The following is a 23,375-nucleotide window of genomic DNA, read 5'->3' as shown; positions in this document are numbered from 1 at the left end:
AAATCTTGAAGGGAGTTGAAAGTCTGTTGCCCAGCGACAGCCTCAAAACATCACTGCTATAGAGGAGATCTGCATGGAGGAATGGACCGAAACATCCACTGCTCTAGAGGAGATCTACATGGAGGAATGGACCAAAACATCACTGCTCTAGATGAGATCTGATGGAGGAATGGACCAAAACATCACTGCTCTAGAGGAGATCTACATGGAGGAATGAACCAAAACATCACTGCTCTAGAGGAGATCTGAATGGAGGAATGGACCAAAACATCACTGCTCTACAGGAGATCTCTATGGAGGAATGGACCAAAACATCACTGCTCTACAGGAGATCTGATGGAGGAATGGACCAAAACATCACTGCTCTAGAGGAGATCTGCATGGAGGAATGGACCAAAACATCACTGCTCTAGAGGAGATCTGATGGAGGAATGGACCAAAACATCACTGCTATAGAGGAGATCTCCATGGAGGAATGGACCAAAACATCAATGCTCTAGAGGAGATCTGCAATGGACTAAAATACCAGCAACAGTTTGTGAAAATCTTGTGAAGACTTGGAGAAAACATTTTACTGCTGTCATTGCAGACAAAGGCTATATAACAAAGTATTGAGATGAACTTTTGTTATTGACCAAATACTTGTTTTCCACCATAATTTACAAATATTTTTTAAAAATCTCTCATAGTTGAGGTAAACCTTTGATGAAAATTACAGACCTCTCACCTTTTCAAGTGGGGGAACTTGCACAATTGGTGGCTGACTAAATACTTTTTTTGCCCCACTGTATGTTTGCATGACAACCTGTACAAGCTTCAGTGTTGACCACATAAAACAAGTCATCTTCACATTCCACTGTGCTTACCTGAAAAAGCCCTTGCATCCTTCACAGGTCATGGCGTTGAAGTGGAAACCAGTGGCTTTGTCCCCACACACGCCACAGATCCGCGGGACGTTCCTGTCAAACTCATCAGCAGCGAGAGTGGACGTACTCACAACAGTGGGCTCCATTACTGAAACGAGGAGAGGAAGAGACCACAAGATGTGTAGACGATGATAACAAAGGCAAACATTACAGGAATAAATGCTTTACTGTCATCTTTAGATACCGTAAATCAATACACTCAAGAAAATCTAGCAGAATAAGATATTTATTTCAGTACTTTTCATTTCTTTAAGGAAAGAAGAATAGTTACTTCAAATGTTTTGACACCTTAGATTGAATTTTACAAAAAGCAAAGTCACACAAGATGCACCAAATACTAAATTAACTCTCAGACTTAAGAAAAGCCCTGAGAACACAAGGCTAACATCCTCACAAACAAACAAAGCCAGCGTCCTTCACCAGGCCGTTCTCTGGCTCTTTTCTTTTGCTTCAATTCCAGAGTGAAGGCAAAGCCAAAGATGGAGGACGAAGGAGGCGGGGGAGGGAGACTAATTCAATACTCAACAAACTCACAAATCAACAGTCAATGCGGAAAAGGCTAAATGAATAATTCAAAATTGTTTGACAGGGCACTTCATCATTTATGCCTGAAAACAAAGTTTTGATGTTGTTATTCGTTTAAGTTGGTCAGTGAGCAGGAGCAGCACATTTCCAAACCTGCTTCTGCTTCTAACAAATTCTATGAACAGACCGTGGGTTCTGTCTTTGAACCAACAGATCCGGTCTTTGCCCTCTTTGGCTGAAAGCATCAGGAATTGTCGTGGTTCAAACTTCAAAAACAAGACTGCATGCCTTGACCAGGAATTTCAGATACATCTGTTACCCTACACCAAAACATGTCTGCAAATATTTGTAGAGGGAATTTGGCAGAACGGTCCAAAAAAACACCCTGATACACAACAAACCACAAAGAAAGTATTGGGGTAAATGTTGAGCCTCCAGCCAGATTGCAGGGCAAACAAAAATATTTGCATCACATGAGGATAGATCATCACAATATTCTTGATTTAAGAAAAAAAGGCCAATGCCAAACCTTTCTTGGGCCGCAAACGAGCCACTTGGTAATCACTCCAGGATATTTCCTGATCTCCAAGCGTAGCCACCTTTTCTTCATTTCTGAGGTGAAAGCCCACAATACTCTGATACATCCTTCAGGATCATTTACCAAACAAAATAAATCTGCATTTATCCTTAAAAAGTCTTTATGGCAAGAACAGACATCCAAAATCTGATCAGAAGAACAGCAAGCTTGTATGCCAGCCTCACAACGACATTTGTCAAGTAGAGCAGGCGACAGTAAAGCTCTATAAATGTACTGTTAAACTGAAGTAGCTTCCCAATGATTAAATTTAAGTGTCACCAGCTAAATACGTCACGTGGCTAATGACTTGTTTGTAAAGTTGGCCGTCAGTGATGGTTTCATCACTTCTAAGAGCGTCTGTAGATAACGCTTCAGCCGTGATTGTTCCAGTGTTTCAGTTTCTAGGACTCCTGGTAGTGTCTGCAGAAGTGATAAGCTATCAAACGACAGTCACACAGAGTAGACGGGCATTCGAACAAGATGAAAATATCTAATCAGTCTTTAATCACAAGAATCCCAAAGCTAGGGTCTCTTTCTTGTCAAGTTATTCAACTTAAGTTTATTTGCATAGAAAAAAAAAGGATGTGGATAAACTGCTCATAGCAGGGAGTCACATTCATCACTCACTCTGAACCAAAACAGTCATTTACCCGAGTTTCTAATCGAATGATGACTGAAGTCATTCCCCTGTGATTGCATCCAGCCTTGACAGCCTATTACCCTAAATGCACAGGAGAACTGAGAGCTCTTAATAATGCATCAGGTTATTAGACTAGATCTGTACTCATTCCTTTCTAGAGTCAGAAAAGCCACAGAACATGTTTCTAGCTCCGGGCGTCGACTGAACGTCTCACTCTTGACTCATATAAGCACGACCAATTAAATATTTGGCTCTAATGATTTAAAGCATTTCTTTTTTCCAGTGGTGTAACAGGAGATAAAACTAATGTAGTGGTTTTTAAATTACTTAAGAGGTTAAACAGACATAAGTATTTGGGTCTTACAACCATAATGGACCTATTTAAAGTCAAACTTGCAATTAGACGCAATGACTTGCAGATTAATTGCTCCACATTCTGAATTGCATAGTAAGGAATTTCACTTTGGCTTAACTAAACACACATCTTTAAAAACATCTTTTTGACCTGCATAGAGTCAGAAACATTGACAATGCCCCTTCACAAGTGGGGCTTCAAAAACATGCAGCGTAACGGTGTTAAAGTCCAACATGTGGGATCTGTTTTGATCTACACTCTTAACTTCTATTTTTGAGTTTTACTTCAACGGGGGCTTGACACGCCAGGAGTTGGCCTTGATTATGAAATATCAAACAGCTGTAAACATCAAAGGGGAGGTGTTAAAATTAGCCTGATAACATTCAGGGAACGACAATAAAAGTAAATCATCTGATGTACCGAACAAGTATTTACAGAAACGAGCTCACGCTGGGGAAACGAAGCAACTGCAAACTCATAAAGTCAACTTCACACACTTTCATTTCTGATACTTGTTTCTGTTTCGGGAGCTTTTAATGGAATCAGTTTTTTCTGCAGCAATTATATCAAACTACTAAACTACTTTGTCAGCCACAAAAACAAAAAAAAGGGTCAAAAGTATATGCATATGTCATGTTTTGTTCCCCAAACAAGTCAGGAAAGACTGGAAGAAAAAAAAAAGGATTTGATAGGAAAGTTTACCTGCTCTAAAGGAAATAAAGGCAGAGCAGAATAAATTAGAGAATTGCTGCCAAATCATATTTTTGACAATAGATTGTGCCAAATGTTTCATTAAAATACTCTTTTCACATCCATCACATAACAGCTTCCCGACCAGAAATGTAATTGTTGTTTGTATTTTTTTTCTGTTGGCAGGAGAAAGTGAAACCCTGCAGTGAAAGCGATCCAGCGCATTTATTCAGGTAAAAAAAAGTGTGTGGGCTCTCAAAGCAAAGGAATAAAAACATACATGTGCACTTTGATACATGAAGAGGGGGGAAAGCTAAAGTGCTCTTTGTTACAGTGACACCGTGTCAACTTGACCCACTGGACCCGTTCTGTCTTTAGTAAAAATAAAACCTCACAATTATTCTAGGCACTGAGCAGCGGTCCAAAAGAACACGATCAACACAAACAGCCTGTTTTTGTTATTTCAAAAGCTGCCTTAAAATAGTCACCAGCCACTTCAATTAATGGCTAAATATAAAAACTTCTGATCTTGGACAGTTCCTCATCCTGAATACGCTTAGAGGAAAAAGGCTATTAGTTGGTGGAACATCATTTATAGCTACACTTTTTAGCTCTGTTTTTCTCCCTTTTTAAAGGGAAATAAACAAAAAACAGCTGATTTTTTTGCTACACCCGATGTACACTAAGATTACAACCTATGTGCTGACATTGTCAACATGCGACAACTTCTATGACCTTGAGTCTTCTGCTTCAACAAGATATGAGAGGCCAGTTAGAGAAAAAGAAACTAGAAAAGAAATGATCTTGGTAATCATTTAGTGGACAGAAGCAAAGAGATATTTATTCAATCTGCTCCAGGACAGGTTGAAAGGGTGACATTCATTTTCAGTGATTCTTAGGACAGAATGTTCCAGGACTCGATCCTGCAAATCTCGTTTTTGACTAGTCCAAAAGTGCGTAAATGTTATATATAAACTTTATTTATAAAGCACTTAAATTGTCCATAGGAACCAAAGTGCTGTACAATCATAGAATAAAGCATTAAAAATAAGATAAAAATAGATTAAAAGTGTACAAGAGAATGCTCAAAAAAACAGTAGGGAAAGCTCTCAATTTACCTATTCTCCAGTTAGATAACAGCCCCTCATAACCTCAATCTAACATTAACGGTGCAACAAAATGGCGAGAAATTTTGGAGCTATCCAGTCGTACAGTTTGGAGCCAGGTGCCAGTTCAGACGAGGAAAACAAGACATACATGGAAATGGTCGTCTATAAGTGGGTTAATAGGGATGAAGCAGAACCAATTGTTTTAATGTAGGGCTGCTAATGTTAGTTGATTAGACATCACTGTGTCGACTGTGAAAATATTCTTCGACTAATTTAATAGTCGATTCGTTTTTTATTTAGTCTCAAAACTACGGTGCACAATTTCTAATGCCACGTCTGCCATTGTCTTTGACACACGTGCGGTCGTGCTAATCCGGGTCAGTAGTAATGTCACAGGTAGTTCTAGGAAGACCGTAAAAACACGCCAGCGGAGCTTGAAAGTGGGAAACATAAAAATTAAAAGACAAAAGTGTCCAGTGAAATATCTGCAAGCTAGAACTTGTGTTCCATGGCAGCACTACAGCGATGCATGAACACCTGAAGAGGAAGCACGTTGTGACTGAGTATAACGCTGAAGAGGGATCATCGTCTAGGTAAGCTAAGCTAACATTAGCGCAAACAGAGAGCAAACTCATTGGCTAAATGTTTTCTGTTCATCCCTGGAACCTCGACCCCATCAGAGTGAAACTTCTCTGCTGAAGGAACATCTGTTCTCTAAAGAGATCAAGTCTTTCTGCAGACATGGAGAAATTATAAATTTCCTGCTGCTAGCAAGAACATCGTACAGTTTAGAATTCTAGAGTCAGAGTGTAGTGAAGTTCAATACAGCTGTGAGCGCTCAGCATCACAAAATGCACTTTAGTTATAGTTGAGTCAGTGAGACCAAAACTTTATTTTTTAGTGAAAAATAGTTCCTTTGTTTCAGAAGCCGACCTCATTTCATTTAATCTTGTTTTAATGCCAGAAATAAATGAAAGAAGCTGCGTGATCCTTTAAAGGTTTAATAAACTATCATCTTTATTTTTAGTTTTGTTTAGCCTGCATATAGCTTTAAACACGTCAAACACTAATGATGGTTTAGATGTGAGTTTTATATCCAATGTACGCATAACCTGAGTCGACTAATCGGAAAAAGTAATTGGCGATTAGTCGACTATTAAAGTAACCGTTTGTGGCAGCCCTATTTCTATTTGACATTTAAAATATTTTTCTAACAGCGTTTCGACAATTTGATTAAAAAAATACTCAGAAATGCGATTTAGATCATTATTTTCTTTTGATCCATCTTCTGAAAAGAGCATGTAAAAAAACGAATTTTAGAGTGTTTTTTTATCTGAATAACAAACAAAACAAAAAAACTGTAGATATTTTTATGTAGGCATGTAAGCTGAGAACAAAAAGGAAATAAGCAATTAAAAAAATGTAAAAGGAAAAAACTAGATGTCAGAGAAAACATCAGCGATGGTTGATGGGCAAAAGATGAGGCCAGCTGTAACTACAGAGCGCACCACACACTGACTACAGCGTGTCATTTCAACTAGGTGGTGAAAGCTAAACTATAAAGACTTAACCCTCATTTTGGCTGCAAAGTTGTAGAGGAGGACAGGGAGTTTCCCCTTCCTTTTGGACGACGAGAGAGCAAGTGCAAATGAGCATGCAGTGGCTGTGTGACTCATCCGTTCCCTGCTGATTTATTCACTTTACAACAAAATGTGCGTTTCTTATAAGACAGAAGGCTGTTAAAACATATCCTAATTAAATTTACCATTACATAAATCTGTAAAACACTCAAGGCTCAACATTTAATTTAGAGTTTTAGTTCTGAAAACATTTACAAGTTTCAAATCATGTCAAATATGGAATAATCAGATGGTTTTAAAAATCACATGTATTCTTATAAGATACTAACAAATCTGCACAATCCAACTTTAAAACTGTAAGCCTGTTTTTCCTTCAGCAAACCCCCAAATTAAAGCTTAACTTGCACCCCTTAATTAGTTGACACTTGGTATAAATCAGTGCAAAATTCTATCTTAGATGCAACAGTCTAAACCTGAAGAAGGAATTTGAAAAGTACTAAAAAGCCGTTTCAATCAAATATTGCGGCAACCGTGTCTTATGGAAGCTTGAGCTCACAGTACCAATGTGGACCGTGGCGCGACTCTTTCCATGCACACGGCCCCTCATTTCTCCACGTGCACAGGAAGATCCAAAATGACATCTCAAATGCAAAAGAGACACAGGAAAAGAGGAATCAAAAAACCTCTGGCATCACATCCTAAGAATGTTAGCAATGAGCTTACAGACCACATCCCAGCATACGAGTCAGGATCACATCCAGACCCGTGTTAGCAGTCCTGAAAGACTGCAGCGGAGGCCCTGCGCGGCAGGCCGACGGGCGTCTTAGGCCGATGACGCAATCCCACAAGGGTTCAGAAATTGTTTGGTGCGAGAAAATGTTCCTTTTGCAGAGAATAAGAAACAAGAAAAACATAAAAAACAGAGTGTGAGAGCGGAAAAGGTAAGACGTGTTTAGCTGCATACCTTGTGCCGGGTCACTGTGCGTACAGAACAGGAGAGACGTAAAACAAATCTGATCTGGAATGACCCAGGCTGCACTGAGATCGAGGCTACAATGGGAATGTGTGGATTCACAAAGAGAAGTGCATGAAAATACACACACTACTAGAAAATGAAATGAGATTAAGGTAGGGATTATTCTAACAAAATAAAAACATTGTTGAGGTTGAATAGACTCGTAAAAATCCTTTTTGTCAAAAACAAAAGTAAAAAAATGGAGGGGGGGCTCACAACAACAACAACAACAACAAAACACTGTAATGCAGCTAAACAAGCAGACTTGTCGTGTCCTGTCTGTGTGCTTCCCTCTCATTCTCGCCTTCACGGGTCTGTCTCATGCTCTTTTCCTATGATCACAGGCAGCATGTTACTGCTGCAGTAATAGCACATGACAAGGTGACCTGTGGCCCATTCAGGATGAACTACGCTGAAGTGGAAGGGGTGGGTGGGGGGTCCACGTCCCGTGTCCAGCCCTACGGCCCCCGCTCACACCCACCCCCCTGACCAAATACCCAGGCCTCACTGCCGCTGCTGGCCAAGCAAAGGGGAGATGGAGGCAGTAACAACGGGCCACCCCCCCCTTATGCTGGGCCTCTTGCTGGACTCTGGAGAAGGGAAAAAGACGAGGCAGGGAGAGGCGCGCTCAGACACATATACAGCAAACGCTGTGTTTACGTCTATGCTGGGTTTGACGCAGTCGCTGCGTTCTACAGAACCAGGAGTTGCAGACGCAGAAAACATGACAGCAGACACATGGGACACTGGTGCAAAAGCACTAAGATCATATAGCCAATTATATAACCACCCATAAAAGCCAATCAGAAATATTTTCCTAAATCGAAAAATATTTTAAGTTTCTTTTTTCTTTTTTTTTTATAAATATTGCTTGCAATAGATGATAAACTATACTGTATTTCTCCACTAAAAACAACAGAACCAGCAGCACAATATACAAGTACTTCAGAGTGAAGGACAGAAGTATTTCTGTTCAGTCACATGTGGGAGCAACCAAGTCACAAAAAGGTGTGTTTGTATTGGGGAGGGGGTGTCATTGTTCGAGAAACCTAAGGAGCCGCACATCACCTTTTGCACACGACTCCATTAAAAACAGCTCAAAGAAACTGACAAAACGTGAGCTATATAGCAGATTTTTATGTTTTTACGAAACGTAACATTAAATACAATTATGATTTATACCTGGAAGATGATATGATCATCAGAGGTCAAAAAGTTTTCCTTGTTAAATCCATAACAAAACATGCAGACTCTTTCATTAAAAGAAAGTTAATTAAAACATGAATAAATACAGGTTATCTGAATAGGTTTATTGATGAGATTGATAAGATGATACATGTGTAATCATTTATGAAGATTTAATCTCTTTATTTTTAACCAAAAAACTTAAATATAAAAAGTTAAAAAGTCACAATAAGCCATTATTTGGAATGGATTCCTGTACAAATATCAAACAAATGATAAAACCTTTAAGTCTAAAAGGATAAATCAAAGTTTTTGCAATTAATGTTTCTAAACATCAAAACAAAAATGTATCAAAACACTTTTTCTAACTTTTGAAACAATCTATATATTTAGTTCTACCAAAGAAGTTATAATAGTTATGAAAACGTGTGCAAAAGATTCTGATTTTAGCTTTAAATTCTAATGGAAACTCTTGTTGCGCAGCTGTTTACATTGAAAACCCACTGATGGTTCAGAAAAAGCTTCATTTTACTTTTAGGAAAAGTCAATAAAAAGAATCAGTCTCAATGGCTTTAGATCTGTAATAGTTATTGATGTAAAGACAAAAAATGAACAATCAAACTTTGATCTGGTAGCATAAAAAGGCAAAAATATAAGAAATAGAAGGATCATTAGAATAAAAACAATAGAAAGAAGAACATTCTGTCAATTTCTTTGTTCTCTGCAACATTCCACTATGATTTGGATAACTAGGCTATTAGCTCATCCAATTGTACAAAGAAACATTCTGTTCACTTATAACGTAAACAAGCTTTTGAAACCTAAAGCGCCGCATAAGCCGACTTTCATCTTGTGCCAAGGTTGAGGTATTTCTTAAAGTCACTTGACAAAAGTCTTCCACCAATTCAAAAACACTTGTTCCAGTTAAGAAATGACAATAAATGACTGCAGAAAACTTTACATCATATTTCACCTAAAAATGTTTTCAGAAAAATACCTTTAGAAAATGTAAACAACACAACATTAGTACATTTTGAGCTAAATAAAACGAATATAAAAACACAATGTTAACCTCACACTGCAAACATAAATTTGTAAACTAATATATATATATATGTATGTGTGTGTGTCTGGATATTATTGCGGCTGATCAGAGGTGATTGTTTGTACGTATGCTGCCATTCTTCTGCACTTTTATAAGTAAAAAGTTTTGTAGAAGTAAAATTTAAACAACACTAGCTGACAAGTTCTGCTCATGTTACCACACAGGAAACTATTTAATACTTGCAAATATTTATAACCTCGCTTTCAGACATTCCCTTGTTTTCATTTCAAAGATTCTCTAAAATCAGTGCAGCTTTTTTGTCTCATTAAGACTCTAAAACTAGGGGAATTGTTAATAAAATGAGTAAAAATGCTGTTGCTCCCAAACTCTTGAAAATAAAAAAATTTGATTTAAGACTCCAAAAACTCAAATTACACTGTCTTTTATGGTTATTTTTAAGTAGTTACACTGACATTCATTGTCATTGTTTTGGAAAACAAAAATCTTGATTTATGTTATAAGAATAGGAGCTAGTTTCATATTTATGTGTATTTGTTGGTATGGGACAACTTGTACTAAGATCAAATTCTCATTTTGTTCAAAAATTAGAAATTGCACTCTTTTTTTGTCACTAATCAAAATCAAAAACAACAATTAGGTTCAAACATGCGTACAAACCATTTGTTTAAAACTATCAAAAATACATTAAATTTGAAGGTTTTTAAAGGTATTTTCCCTTTTTGATAAATAATTTTACTACCTTCTAGTAATTTCCTTAAGATTCATATTTTGTTTCCCTATTTTCCTCTTTTTTGCAGTGTCCTCAGTCTCACAGATTAAAAGTAAAAACATGTGAATTTATTCCCTTCAAAATAAAAGCCAAAAAAAGGTTCTGTTGAAAAGGAATTAAAGTTAAATGCAACAAAATGATAAAAATGACTCGTTGTAAAGTTATAAAACGTCAAAAACTTTAACCTGTTAATGAAAAAGCTGAGCAGCTGATTGCATCAGGGTAAACAGATTAAGAGTATCAATACACGCCAATGCATTCTGACACGTCTCACTTCAAAAGGAAACAAACATGGCTTACCTGGGGGTTTAGCATGCCTTTGCGCAATAGGTGAGACTTGAAACCGTTCTTGGGTTTATCCAGGGCTGTTAATCCTGTTCAATACAAAAGCAAAATGGCATGTCGCAAGTCACTGAGTGGGCCCGTACCCAAGGACCTGACCTGCAGTTGCTCTGTTTATGTAACACTGAACTATTTTCAAGAGCAACATACACCCTGCGTAGTATTTCAACTGCTCTTAGGTAAGTGCGTAGACAAAAACACCTTGTGTAAAGTCGGCGCTAAACTAGTTTTTAGGACAAATGAAAACATTTAGAGCCACTGCACCAGCATTCCTCCAGTGCATGCGAGTTTCATACCTCTGCTTAACTTTTCCCCATCGATGTGGAGCACCTTTTTAATCCTCTTTGGTCGGTGCTGCCTTCACGCTCTGGCAAAGTGAGTCCGCTTCATGCTGACCATGGAAGCGTATGATAAAGAAGAAACGTAACTTTAAACTTAAAAAAATGTGAGAAGACTTGGCGAGAAACGTCAAACTACGTACGCCCTTGCTTGCGCGCTCTCTCTCTCACACACACGTACACACAGCATCGGTTGTAGTAGCTAGCGTTAGCGTGGCTAGCCTGGCTGCTTTAACCCTAAACGCGACACCGAGTTCAGCCTGCTTACTGAGCGGTCCGCCGCAAGGAACCGCAAAAATCCGACGGAAAACGCAACTTACTGCTTCAAACACAGGAAAGCGCGCGCTAGCACGCAGCGAAACCAAACACAGATGCGGTAATCCGACGAAAATTACGCTAAACCTGCTTCTTCAGGTCTCAAATAGATGGCCATTACTTTTTGTTATGCCCCGCCCCCTCCCTTGCATTTCTACTGATTTCTACGGAAAAGAGGGATTTCCCCCTCAGCCCACGTGACAGCCAATCACAGACGTCTTTGGTCCTCGCTCACCATTCTGATTGGGCAATTTCACGTCCAGCTCCCACCCGGTTGGTTGACTTGTACGCTCGTCAAACTAAAGTCCGCCCGCTCAAACAGGGGTGTGTCGTGACGTCAGAGGTAACGAAGAGGTAAACAACTTTGACCGCGTGAGGTTTAAAGCAACAACGTTTTTATCTGTGGCTGAATGGAGACGCGGTGCGGGCTTCACCGCACTCACCTTATTTACGGTGCAATTTTACACGTTTTCAATTCAACAGAAGCGGGATCGATTTCATCCGCCTGCCTGGCATGACTGTCTTTGTTTCCATCAGCATGCGCATTATTACACATTTATTAAACAGCTTGTTTGCAATTATTTATTTCACATTTAAATATAATTCCAAAGCGCTTGTGTTTTTAGTCCAATGCCTTTATTTTCAGTGCTTGTGTGTCACTTTACAAATGTGCGCAGCGAGGCGTGAGTATTTAGGGGTGTGTCCCCTCTGCAGTATGGTGGTAGGCTAGAAGACAGAGCCGCCGCATGACGATGTTGCTATACATTCACAATGCAAGAGAAATGCCTCAGTGTATGTAGGTCATCCGCCCAAACATAATAGACTTAGAATTAAAAAGTTTCCCATTGGTTTCCATCAACAGATGAGTTACTTAAAAGTGTTATAGTATAGGATCTCTGATGGAAAATGCTGGTGGTTTGTGTGTTTTTGTGTGTTTGTGTGTGCGTGCGCGCGCATTAAGGCGAACGGAAGGGGCCTAAGTGAAGGTCAGATGTGTGTCTGTAGTGTAAACACCATAAAGACCCCTGATAAGAGGGGGAGTGGGAGACACAGAGTACAGCGAGTTCCTTACATGCAAGGAAAAACAGGATTTTGTTTTTGAAAACTACAAAGATTTTAGTTTTGCATATAGTTTTGAAAGAAAAACAATTTATGGAATAGTTACAAATGTGGGTGCACAAATGTGCACATTTGTGAACAAAAAGGAAACATTTTTGTACGTTATGCAAGACAATGAATGTTTTAAAACATTTAAAATCCCACTCCAGTGCAGATTGTTTTAAATTTGGTTGTTCTTGTTGCATTTTTCTCATGATGGAGAACATCAACAAAAATAATAATAATAATAAGATTAAAACTGCATTTCTGGGTATTTATTTATTCAAATCATGGTGAATCAGGAGAAAAGAAAACACAGAGTTCCTGAAATGCAAGTAAGAACAAGATTTTGTTTTTACAAAGATTTTAGTTGTGTGTATAGTTTTTTTTTAAATAAATGTCTATTTATGTAATAGTTACAAATGCGGGTACATAAATGTGTACATTTGTGAAGAAATAGAAAATAAATGTAATAAAATCCCACGCCAATGCAAATTGTTTTTTCTTGTTATCATGTTCTTGTACCATTTTTCCATTAATGGAGAACATAAACAAAAAAATTACAATTAAAACTGCATTTCTGAGTATTTTTTCATTGAAATCAAGTTCCATACGTGGAAGTAAAAACAAGAGATTTTTTATAATTACAAAGATTTTAGTTTTGCATGTTATTTTGTAAAAGAAAATTAGGTTTATTATATTTATGAGTACACAAGTGTATCGTTGTGATGAGATATAAAAACCTTTAAACATATTATGCAAGACAAATAATAATAATTAACATCCCAATAAAATCGTTTTTTGTTGTTAACATGTTCTTGTATTTTTCCCATCATGGAAAACATAAACAAAAACATTACAATTAGAACATTTTTTGAATACTTCTTTTATTGAAATCATGCGAATCAGGAGAAAAAAAAGCCAGTTCTTCACATAAAGTGAAAACAAGATTTTGTTTTTTTGAAAACTACAAAAAATTCAGTTTTGTTTATAACTTTATAAAATAAATTTGTTTTTATGTAATAGTTACAAATGTGTATCTTTGTGAAAAAATATAAAAACCTTTTTATACAATATGCAAGACAAATAGCATGTTTTAAATGTAAGATTTAAGATCCCACGCTGATACAAATCATGTTGTGGGTTTTTTTAACATGTTCTTGCGACATTTTTCAAATGATGGAGAACATAAAAAATGTATATAATATTTAAACTCAATTTCTGAGTATTTGTTTGTTCAAATCATGGTGAATCAATCTTTTTGGGTCACTTTTTTGTCATGAAATAATGTATTTCTTTTTCTGATGTTTGAAATAAATCTAAAATCTAAATCTAACAAAAAAGAGGTACTTACAAGCAAGAAAAAACAAGATTTTGCATTTTAAAAACTACAAAGATTTTAGTTTTTGTATATAGTTTTTATTTGCTTGTTTAAAAAAAATGTAAATGTGGATATACAATTGTGTACCTTTGTGAAGAAGTAGGGAACATTTTTAAACATTATGCAAGACATACTATTGTGTGTCTTAAATTCAAGACTTGTATAATCCCACGCTGATGCAAATTGTTTTTTGTTGTTTTTAACATGTTCTTGCAGAATTTTTCTCATGATGGAGAACATAAAAAAGTAAGATTAAAACTGCATTTCTGAGTGTTTATTAAAATTGTGGTGAATCAGGAGAAGAAAAAAGCTTGTACAAGCTACAATTGGCTGTTCATGAGTTTCTTGCTCCACTCCATTCCGATGCCTCCACTTGTAGACAAATAGATCCATGAACGTCTTCGTTTTCCTCATTCAGGCTGGGATCTGGCTCCAAACTGTACGGCTGGATAGCTCCAGATTGATTGCCCTTTTTGTTGCAAAGGTAATGTTAGCTTGGGGCCTAAGACTGGAGAGAGTGTAAAAGAAGGGATGATGGGAAACTCGGTCCCGCCCACAATTTGGAGGCAAATATCTGATGAGCCTTGAAAATGATGCTTTAAAGAAAAAAAATGGCATTATTATGATTAAAAGTCCACTGGGAACACTTTGAAAATAGATGACTGTAGAGGGGTTTTTAGCACATTTTCGACTGTGCCTCTTATTCTCAAATTATTGCACAATTTGTACAATTTGTACAACTAATGCAGATCTTTCAATAATTTATTCAAAAACAGTGAGAAATAGAAATTCTTTCACATTTTTTAACACCTCATAACAAAACAGCTAATCTGTGATTTAAAAAACACAAACCCCCCTCCGGTTTCTCCACCTTAAAAAAAAAAAAGAGGACAGAAGCTATTTTATTCATTCAGAGTGCTGCTCCTTTCCATTTATCTCTATATTTCACAGTGCAAGAGCGAACGCATAATGGGTGCCACTGTTCTGTTCTCCAAATCCCTTGCCAGCCCAGATTTGCTTCCAAAACAACATTTTTTACAACAGACATTCCCTAACTATTCTTGTCCATTCCACATCAAACAGTTATATATTTTGTTGCCACAGTTTGGCCAAGAGTACAGACCAGTCAACAATTAGGCTCACACCATAAACCCTGAGGACATGTGCAAAGTTCACTGTCAGCTACGGACGACTTTATACCAACTTCACATTCTATCTGCACCTCAGATGCTGCGTCTTCAGAGTCTGCCAGCATCTTAAATATGTGTTACAGGCATATTAACTGTTGATTCAAGAGCTCTAACTGGTAGTAAAGTGTGTGGGTATTAAGTTCATGTTCATGGGGAGTTGATCCTTGTCCTGTGGTTTGGCAGCTTTCCAAGTCTGGCACCAGCTCTGGATCTAGCTGTTTTACTAATGGGGATTTATTTGGCTCCGCAACCCCATGTCAGACATGCATCCTGGCTCCGCCATTTTGTGTCCTCAAATGCTCCAGTTCTTCACATTAAGCTGGCCTGCTGTTTGGAAACCAGGGGAGGGGAGGGGACTCATAAATCAGAAAATCTTGACCTACTAAAAGTAGGGGAGTCAGTTTTTGTGGCAATGTTGCAGAGACAGAAATAACTGCCTGGTAGCAGAAATGATATTACCGCACAACAACATCAAGATTCAACATTAGATTATGTTATAAAATGACAATGCAAAATGTCTGATTGCATTAGCCTGCTGCAGAAATGTAATCTGTTACACTTCACTGTAGGATCGTACAAGAATATTTCAAATATTTTCTCTGCAAATCCATGCAAAAATATAAAACTTTGTCCTTAGACATTCAAGATATTTTACCAGGTTTTAAGTTGTTTTAACTTCTCTTATTTTCTACACTTTTCCAAGCTTTTCTCAAAACCAGCACAGTTGAGAATTATTTTTTGACACATTGAGAGCACAGATCTAAAAATGAGGGAATTATTATTAAAATGAGTAAAAAAAATTGATACTCTTGACAGTAAAAAAAAAGGATTTAAGACTTAAAAAAACCCAAATTGCACTGTTTTTTGGTTAACAGCCTTATTTTAAATTTCAATAAATATTGGCATGTCAAACTTGCATTTATTGTCATTATTTTAAACAAAAAAAATAGATTTATGTTCAAAGAATAAGTGCTAGTTTCATATTTTTATATATTTTATATTATGTAGATTTATTAAGATGGGTCAACATGTACTAAGACCATATTTTATATTGTTCTGGAATGAGTCATTCAAACTCATTACACTAGTATTTTTGTCACTATAATCACTAATAACTAAAATTGGGTGCATAAAAACTCATAAATGCAAACCATTTCTCACAACTAGCATAAAATGTTTCTCATTGGGCTTCAACATTTAATTTGTAGTAAATCTATTCACTTTTTCTGGTCATTTTTCCTATTTTGAATGCTTATGTGGACCTCATTGCTGCTACATTTTCAAATCTCATAGGATTTCTTGTAAAGTAAAGATTACCTGCTGCATGTACAAGTAATCTTATTACTTTCTAGTGATTTTCTTCTTTGTCTTTGTTTCCCCATATTTTTAGGCTATCTCTTTTTGCAGTGTTCATCTCAATAAAATCAAAATAAAAAGTTTTGTTTGGACAAATACAAAAACCATAGTGAAATTTTATCAAATCTCACATTGAGGTAATGTTTGGTGATAAGGCTTTGACAGTCTGAGCCCACATTTGTGTTACACTAGCTGTCTCCATTCCAAACAAACAGGAGTACACCGTGTTTGTGTTAATGAGTGCAAAGCCACCACACGTATTACTCGTCTAACCCATACTGAATTTTAGCCTATGTATCTTTATTTCTTCCAAAAATATTTCACTTTAGTTGTAGATAATTTAATATTTTTGTAAATTCAGAAGTGTGTTGAAAAGTGCTTAAAAGAAGAATCAGACATATTCTTCATCAACTTGGAGTACCTGAAAGTGAAGGTTTGTGAGCATGTACAGATCTGCAGCTAGGAGCTTAATGGACACCCTCAACCTTTCCCTGCCTTCATTCTTGCAATATTTCAACGCAATATAACTTGAATCCTTGTTATGCTCATGAAACTTATAGGATATCCTGCCTGTGGGAAGGACACCCTGTTCCATTTACCTCTGTCATCATGAGATGCCTCAGGCAGCTGGTCAAGACCCACACAACCTCACTTCCCCCAGACCGTGCAGTCTGTCTGCACTTTGCATTAAACCTAGATCATGTGAGAAAGCCATCTCCAAACACAACAAGCTCTGTTTCGTTTGGACCAAAGCGACACGCTGTATGGCAGGGATGGTTGATTTGTTCTGTTTACTCTCTAGGAGTATTTGAGCCTCACTACAGAATCTGCATGCTGGATTTGCTGACATCCCTGTTGATGAAGATGGTCACTTTCTCTGCTGTAGTTGTCAGCACTCCACACTTCTGCTGGTCACTGTTACAGTAAAGCACTAACTTTAACAGTTTCATCCTTTTTCCCAGTAATACAGAAATAAGATATATATTTTTTTTAAATCAATAAGTACTTTTCGAAAATAGAGTTTGTTATTGAGTGCAATTAAAAGCTACAAGTCTGACGAAGGAGATGACAGCAGGCTTCAGGTAATAACAAGATCTTGGAGGAAACACTGATCAATATCCCCGAAGTGGAGGGAGTCAGCAGTTTGAAGTTCCTTTGGATCAATATCGGTGGGTGATGCAGGCATGAGAGTCAGAATGGCTCTGAACGGCCACAGAACCCTTGACGTCTGCTGGATTGAACGCAGCTGCAGCAGCTGCGTCACTGTGTCACGTCCAGAGCAGAACTTGCTTCCAGTAGATGATGGAAACAGCACCACTTTTCACAGGTATTAAACAACTAACTCACTACGACATGTGCATGAAGAGATGGGGCAACAAAACAAAGAATTGTGCAGGAGTATCCTAACCACATAGTTGGAAGTCTGAATTTTCTGGAAAATATTACTAAAATATAATTTCCAGAAGGAAAGGAAGTTCTGAACAGCAGCATCCTTCCTGTCATCAGACTGTGATTTCACTTTTTTTTCTTTTTTTTTTACAATTGTGCCTTCCCTAATTCTATTAAGTGCAGCCTACCACATTTAAAAAAAAAAAAAAAAAAAAAAAAACTTCTTTAAAAGGTGACAGTGTGCTACAAGGTCAGGAGGTTTACTCCAATTTTTTTTCTTGTTTTCAAAGAAACTCCCAGTTTTTCCCCAACATAAGCAATTTCCCTACAGGGCTTGTTTAGGTTAATTCGTGCTCCGATTCTTTAGCATTACTGGGATTCTTTAGGTCTAAACTTAGAAGACCGAAGGTTGTTTTGCTCAAATTCCTCAGAGTATAGCCAAAAGACTTAAAAGTATTTCTGGACATACTCTTCTCACACCAGATGAGGTTAATTTAATATTAAGCATTTTACTTCTTATGCTTATATCTAAGGTTATATTGTAAAAAGTGAGCAATATGTGCTTATTTTGATGTGTTTACAGAGAAAGAGGTTTTTAAATTCACACCACAGCTTCACTATTTTCCTGCAGAGGTTGCTGCATGAAATGCAGTCATCTTGTAGTCTGGCATAGAAAAACCTCTAGTTCCCTCTTCTGGGGGAACAAGGGAAGACATAATCCCCTCAGAACATCTCTGGATTCTTACTTGCTTGCACTACAATATAATAACAACTATAGTCGTAGTAACAACAATAACAATAGTAATATAATGAGTCTTTTACATGATTTCCAATATTAATGTTTTCTAGGAAACTTGCAACATTTAAACTAATAGATCCTCTTTGCCCATAATTAGTAAAAGAAAAATATAATTTTTGTAAACTTCTCGATTAATCCATTTAGACTATATCCTTAAATAAATTATATTTGTTGTTAGGTCCAATTTAACTCTGGAAAACAAGGAAACTAATAAGTAATAGGAATCCAAAAGGAAAAAAAATACAAAAACAAATCACTGGAAACAAGGATGCAAATATATAATTTCTAAAGGTATATGACAGTTTGGAGTACACCTTACGGTAATCCTGATGTCATTCCATAAAAATAAATCTGAAAGCTAAGAGTAACAATTTTAAATTTAGAAAGAATTTAAGGTTGTTTTTACTTTCAAAGCACAATACATGACTTGCTGTAATATAGACGAAGCTGACTTCATAAGTATTGATACCTAAACAATCCTGGAGATTTTTGTTTTTGCTTCATAGGAATTTAAATGTCATAATAATACTTTGTTTAATTTTTTTTTTATTAAAAACAATGTCTGACCAAACACTGGATGCACAAAAGAGTATGAAATCTAAGAAAAAAAAGACAACATTCCTGCCTTTTCATATAAAACAGCATCTCTGATTTTATCAACATAACAAGCCACTTTATTGTAAAATCACAACTATATTAGTTTTTTATCAACTCTAATTTGGAAAATGTATTTTTCTAAAATGTACATAAAAACTATTGACACAAAACAGTTTGTTAAAAATGATTTTAAAGCTTTAGCAACTGAGATAATTAAATCTCATGTTATATAGAGTAAAATAAGTGCTGCTATTACACTTTTGATTAAATGTTGCAGAAATAAAAATAACATTTGAATGGTAAAGGTGTGCTTTATTTTGAAATTGGCGCTTTTATTTTGTTGAATCTGTTGAGGAGCACGCATGGAAGCACGCAGCTAATAGCTACTAGCTGCTAGCTCACTATCTGGCAACGCTTGCTTCTGTCCGTGACTTTTGAGTTTTTTATAATAGTGATATTTAATATATTACCAGCTACCTCGTGCAAACATTAGTGGTCGTGTTTGCGAGGATTTGTAAATGCGTGTTGGGTTTTTAAATTTAATACTTACTAGCTCCCGTAGTAAATACTGTAGTGTCTACCTCTGCAGTTTGGGAAACCTTTAGAATTGTAACAGACTTCTGCGTATAAACAGGCATCTGTCGTGCTAAAATAAAATGCATTTTTGGGAGGGAAATGTGATAACCCGTCGAAATATTATGTTTCATTATAAGGTTGCCGTATTTTTACAGCTCCATAACCTCACTTGAGAGCGCATTGGGTAGCTCTGGTCCCATGGTGTAATGGTTAGCACTCTGGACTTTGAATCCAGCGATCCGAGTTCAAATCTCGGTGGGACCTCATCCTTTTCCAGTCTCGATTTATAATAATTATATAAATATTCGGAACCGAGTAACTCCAACTATACTGTATTTTGATTGGATTTACAAGCAGTGATGTTGACCATTGATATTCACAGAGTGGATAATGAAAAAAGATTTATTGGGTGAATATGTTTTGTCAAACATGCCATACAGTTTTATTTTAAACATCTCAAAGACCATAAATATATTACTCCTTTTACATAAAATGTGTATGAAAAAGAATGCACGTTATACAATCATAAAAATATTGTCTCTGTTTATATCAAACTCACACTGAAAATGACATTTTACCAAACAGAAAGGTGTACTTTCAAATAAAAACATTAGTAAGAACACAACACGTCTTTGGCTTGTTAAGGCACCCCAACCCCCAAAATCCAAACAGTTCAACTCATTTGCAGTACAAAAGATTGATTTGACATTTTTTATTAATAATAGCATAAATGTAAGTCAAGAATACTTGATATTTCCTTATTTAATTCTTATATCCATTTACATCGTGTCATAAAATGTGTTTTTGAAGAGATGTGACATAAAAGTGACAGTTCTATATACATTTATTTTGGATGGCTCCCATAGTTTGCTTAAAAACTATGAAGGCTTTCACTAAACTTAAACAAATTCAGTAATTTAGAAAGTGAGTAGTTTTAAAAGGCTTAATATTTTTCCCTTTCTAATATAAAACAGTTTTTGCTTAAATAATCCCCAATATCTTTCATTAAATATGTGTGACATCAATTTTATGGTTAATTTCTGTTTGATTGGATCTGTTTGACCCAGCCGCTCCAAATATTTGTCAATAATACATATATTTTAAAGCAACACTTTAAATACCATCATGTTTTGAACAAAACTTCAATGCAACCCTGTTCTATTGATTTATATGCAGCTACAAACACGTTTCCATTGGAGAACCTTCTTGTCTGTCGTTGTGCCACTTATATTCTCTTTCTTATATCCAACATGATACTAAATATAAATTTTTACCTCCTTAAAACATTGTCCACATTCTCTACCTCCATGTTTTGACCATTTTAGCTTAATCTCTTTAAAGATATATGGACTTTTGAATGCAATTTTTCAAATAAATAACAAATAAGGTGAGACTTGGCCCTGTGTAGTCTGACTTTATAACTTTTCTTGCTCTCTAAACTGATTTGTCAAAACTCTATTATTATATAAAAGTGATTGAAGAGCACACAAATGCCACTATAAAGGCAAAAAATTGCATCCACTCATGAGAAAGTTTTAAAAAGTTAGTCCACGGTTGAATAATGTCCTTCCTCATCTTTGTAGCTGGGGTCCCAGCATGACTTTGTTGATAAAATTGACGATCGCCACAGCTGGCTGTTCGGGGTCCATCTCAGCAAATAGATGACAAACGTTCTCTGTGGTCGTCCCAGCTCGTCTCGCCACAAAGCCAAACATCCTGGAGGAGACACAAGAGGTCAAACAGTTGGAAAGGAAACTAAATGTTACATCGAGATCTTCCAAAACGATGCAATAAATCTGATGGAGATCAGGTGCCATGCATGGGAGCACTTAGTAGAACACATCATGACACAAGCACTTACTTGCTCGATGTGCTATCAGAATTAGTCCACCTGAAGCACAGGTAACACAGAAACAAAAGGTAGGAAGACGTGAATTACATCACCCTCTGAGCAGCACCTCTCAGAGAAGGAGAAGCAGATAAGCAACTCTCAAAAAGAACATATATCATAAGAAGTATAAGTCTTCATTGCATGATTTGCAAAGCTGCAGCCAACTCACATTTATATATATTTAGATAATCAGGTGTTAGATGAACGAGTACATGCAGTTTTTATTAGCACCACGTCGACCCACCTCCGATCACGAGGGTCGAGACTGCTGAAGGTAACACTGTTGATTGGGTAGTGTCGCCTAAAAAATAGCCTGTGTAGAAACAAATTGTACAATGAGAATTTTCTGACACTGATCTTAAAGACCCACTCCAATGAAAATTGTGCATTTGGTGTCTTTAACATGTTCTTGTGACAACATATATAACAACGGAAGACATACGAAGTAAATTAAGTTCTGAGTATTTTGTTTTTTTATTCAAATCGTTATGAATCAGGAGCAGACAAAAAAAATGCTGTTTGAAAAAAGCTTATTTGTGACGTTGAAAATATGGTTGACGGGCCACAAGCTCCCCGCTCTGAGCCCTTCAACAACAGTCACAGCTTAGAGGGGAATTTCTAATAAACAAGAGTTTTAAATAACTATTTAAAAAAGGCATAAATACAATTAAAAGTTTAGAGGGAACACTTTTAAAGTAGCTGAGAAAACGATCGGAGGACTTTGACCACAAGGTTCCCTTAAGAACCACTATTTTCAATCAAATTCAAACAAAAAAGAAACATTTTGCAAATAAATTACCTTCTTTTGCTGTCGGTAAGTGTGATGCCCTGGGAAGACACTTTGAAATGGACCACTGTTGCTGCTGGCCGTGGATTCAAAGCCAGAGTGCACTTGGTTGCCTTGGATACCGCTTCTGGTCCAGTTAATGACTCTGTTTCCACAGAGTTAAGGTACAGCACGCTGCAAGCTGGATTATTAAAGAAGCAAAAAATAACAGGTTATTAAAGGGGAGTTCATTGTTCTGAATTTTGAGGCTTCAACAGCCTTGAAATGTTGAATAAAAAAGCTTGTACCGGCTCCTTGCTTGAGAAGATCAGCAGCTGTGCTGGTATTTGTGGTGCTCTGCATCTCCTGAAGCTCCCCGACCAGATCTGCAACGTCATAAACATTAGTTAGTCAGCAAATACATCTGGACGAAAGAGGGAAATCACTGCTTTGATAACCTTCCACTAACAAAAGTCATTTTTGGATCAAGTGATGATAATATTACCCTTTTCTGGGATGCGGAGGGCACATGGTAGAGAGATGGGAGTTATTGAATGTTGGTACACCAAAGCAGATAAGCTCCCTGAGAGAAAGGAGGGAAGGAGAAAAGTGACAAATCTGTGACAAAACTGTGAAAAGGTTAGACAGAAGGCCCTCTGTCAGCATCTCCCCTCAAAACCTTATTGTATTTCTTCCTTGTGAATTTTTATTTGACTTATTATGCAGTAGCTGTTTCGAAATGCAACTGACCAAAACAGGACTCATTCTGACAGCCTTTGATTTTCACTCCTCGCGGCCCAGACTCAATGAGAAAATGCCTCACCAGCTGTTCAAGAGCATCCCCTGTGAAAGTGGAGAAGTGAAGAGGTTAGAGATGAAAATGCAAACCTTCATGATATG

General features: G+C 36.8%; 2 protein-coding genes and 1 non-coding gene across 6 annotated transcripts in view; 1 reads left to right on the top strand and 2 right to left on the bottom strand.

Annotated features, from left to right (window-relative positions):
- The window catches only part of LOC112144739 (vitamin D3 receptor B), a 32,581-nt gene extending 21,018 nt beyond the window's left edge, over positions 1–11,563 (bottom strand). Inside the window, exons 1-4 of one of the 2 annotated variants that reach the window (XM_024269461.2) lie at positions 11,261–11,563; positions 11,076–11,170; positions 10,738–10,811; positions 867–1,014 (exon numbers count right to left, since the gene is read on the bottom strand). In XM_024269461.2, the coding sequence (XP_024125229.1) occupies positions 867–1,012 (146 nt within the window). In that variant the 5' untranslated portion in view covers positions 1,013–1,014; positions 10,738–10,811; positions 11,076–11,170; positions 11,261–11,563. The remainder of the gene's footprint in view (positions 1–866; positions 1,015–10,737; positions 10,812–11,075; positions 11,171–11,260) is intronic. The other variant, XM_024269462.2, reaches the window with a different exon arrangement.
- An 8,447-nt stretch (positions 11,564–20,010) lies between these two features.
- trnaq-uug lies at positions 20,011–20,082 on the top strand. The gene has a single exon. It is a non-coding gene; the product is annotated as a tRNA-Gln (tRNA).
- Positions 20,083–20,205: 123 nt separating this feature from the next.
- Positions 20,206–23,375, bottom strand: part of LOC112145486 (tensin-2) — a 39,062-nt gene continuing 35,892 nt past the window's right edge. For 2 of the 3 annotated variants that reach the window (XM_024270748.2, XM_024270752.1), the window contains 7 exons: positions 23,226–23,318; positions 22,981–23,058; positions 22,784–22,861; positions 22,509–22,677; positions 21,954–22,022; positions 21,680–21,709; positions 20,206–21,534 (listed from right to left, as the gene is read on the bottom strand). In XM_024270748.2, the coding sequence (XP_024126516.1) occupies positions 21,390–21,534; positions 21,680–21,709; positions 21,954–22,022; positions 22,509–22,677; positions 22,784–22,861; positions 22,981–23,058; positions 23,226–23,318 (662 nt within the window). In that variant the 3' untranslated portion in view covers positions 20,206–21,389. The remainder of the gene's footprint in view (positions 21,535–21,679; positions 21,710–21,953; positions 22,023–22,508; positions 22,678–22,783; positions 22,862–22,980; positions 23,059–23,225; positions 23,319–23,375) is intronic. The other variant, XM_024270750.2, reaches the window with a different exon arrangement.

This window comes from Oryzias melastigma, linkage group LG5, assembly GCF_002922805.2.
Source record: "Oryzias melastigma strain HK-1 linkage group LG5, ASM292280v2, whole genome shotgun sequence".
In the NCBI taxonomy this organism is placed as follows: Eukaryota; Metazoa; Chordata; class Actinopteri; order Beloniformes; family Adrianichthyidae; genus Oryzias; species Oryzias melastigma.
This window is presented reverse-complemented; position numbering and strand designations above follow the sequence as displayed.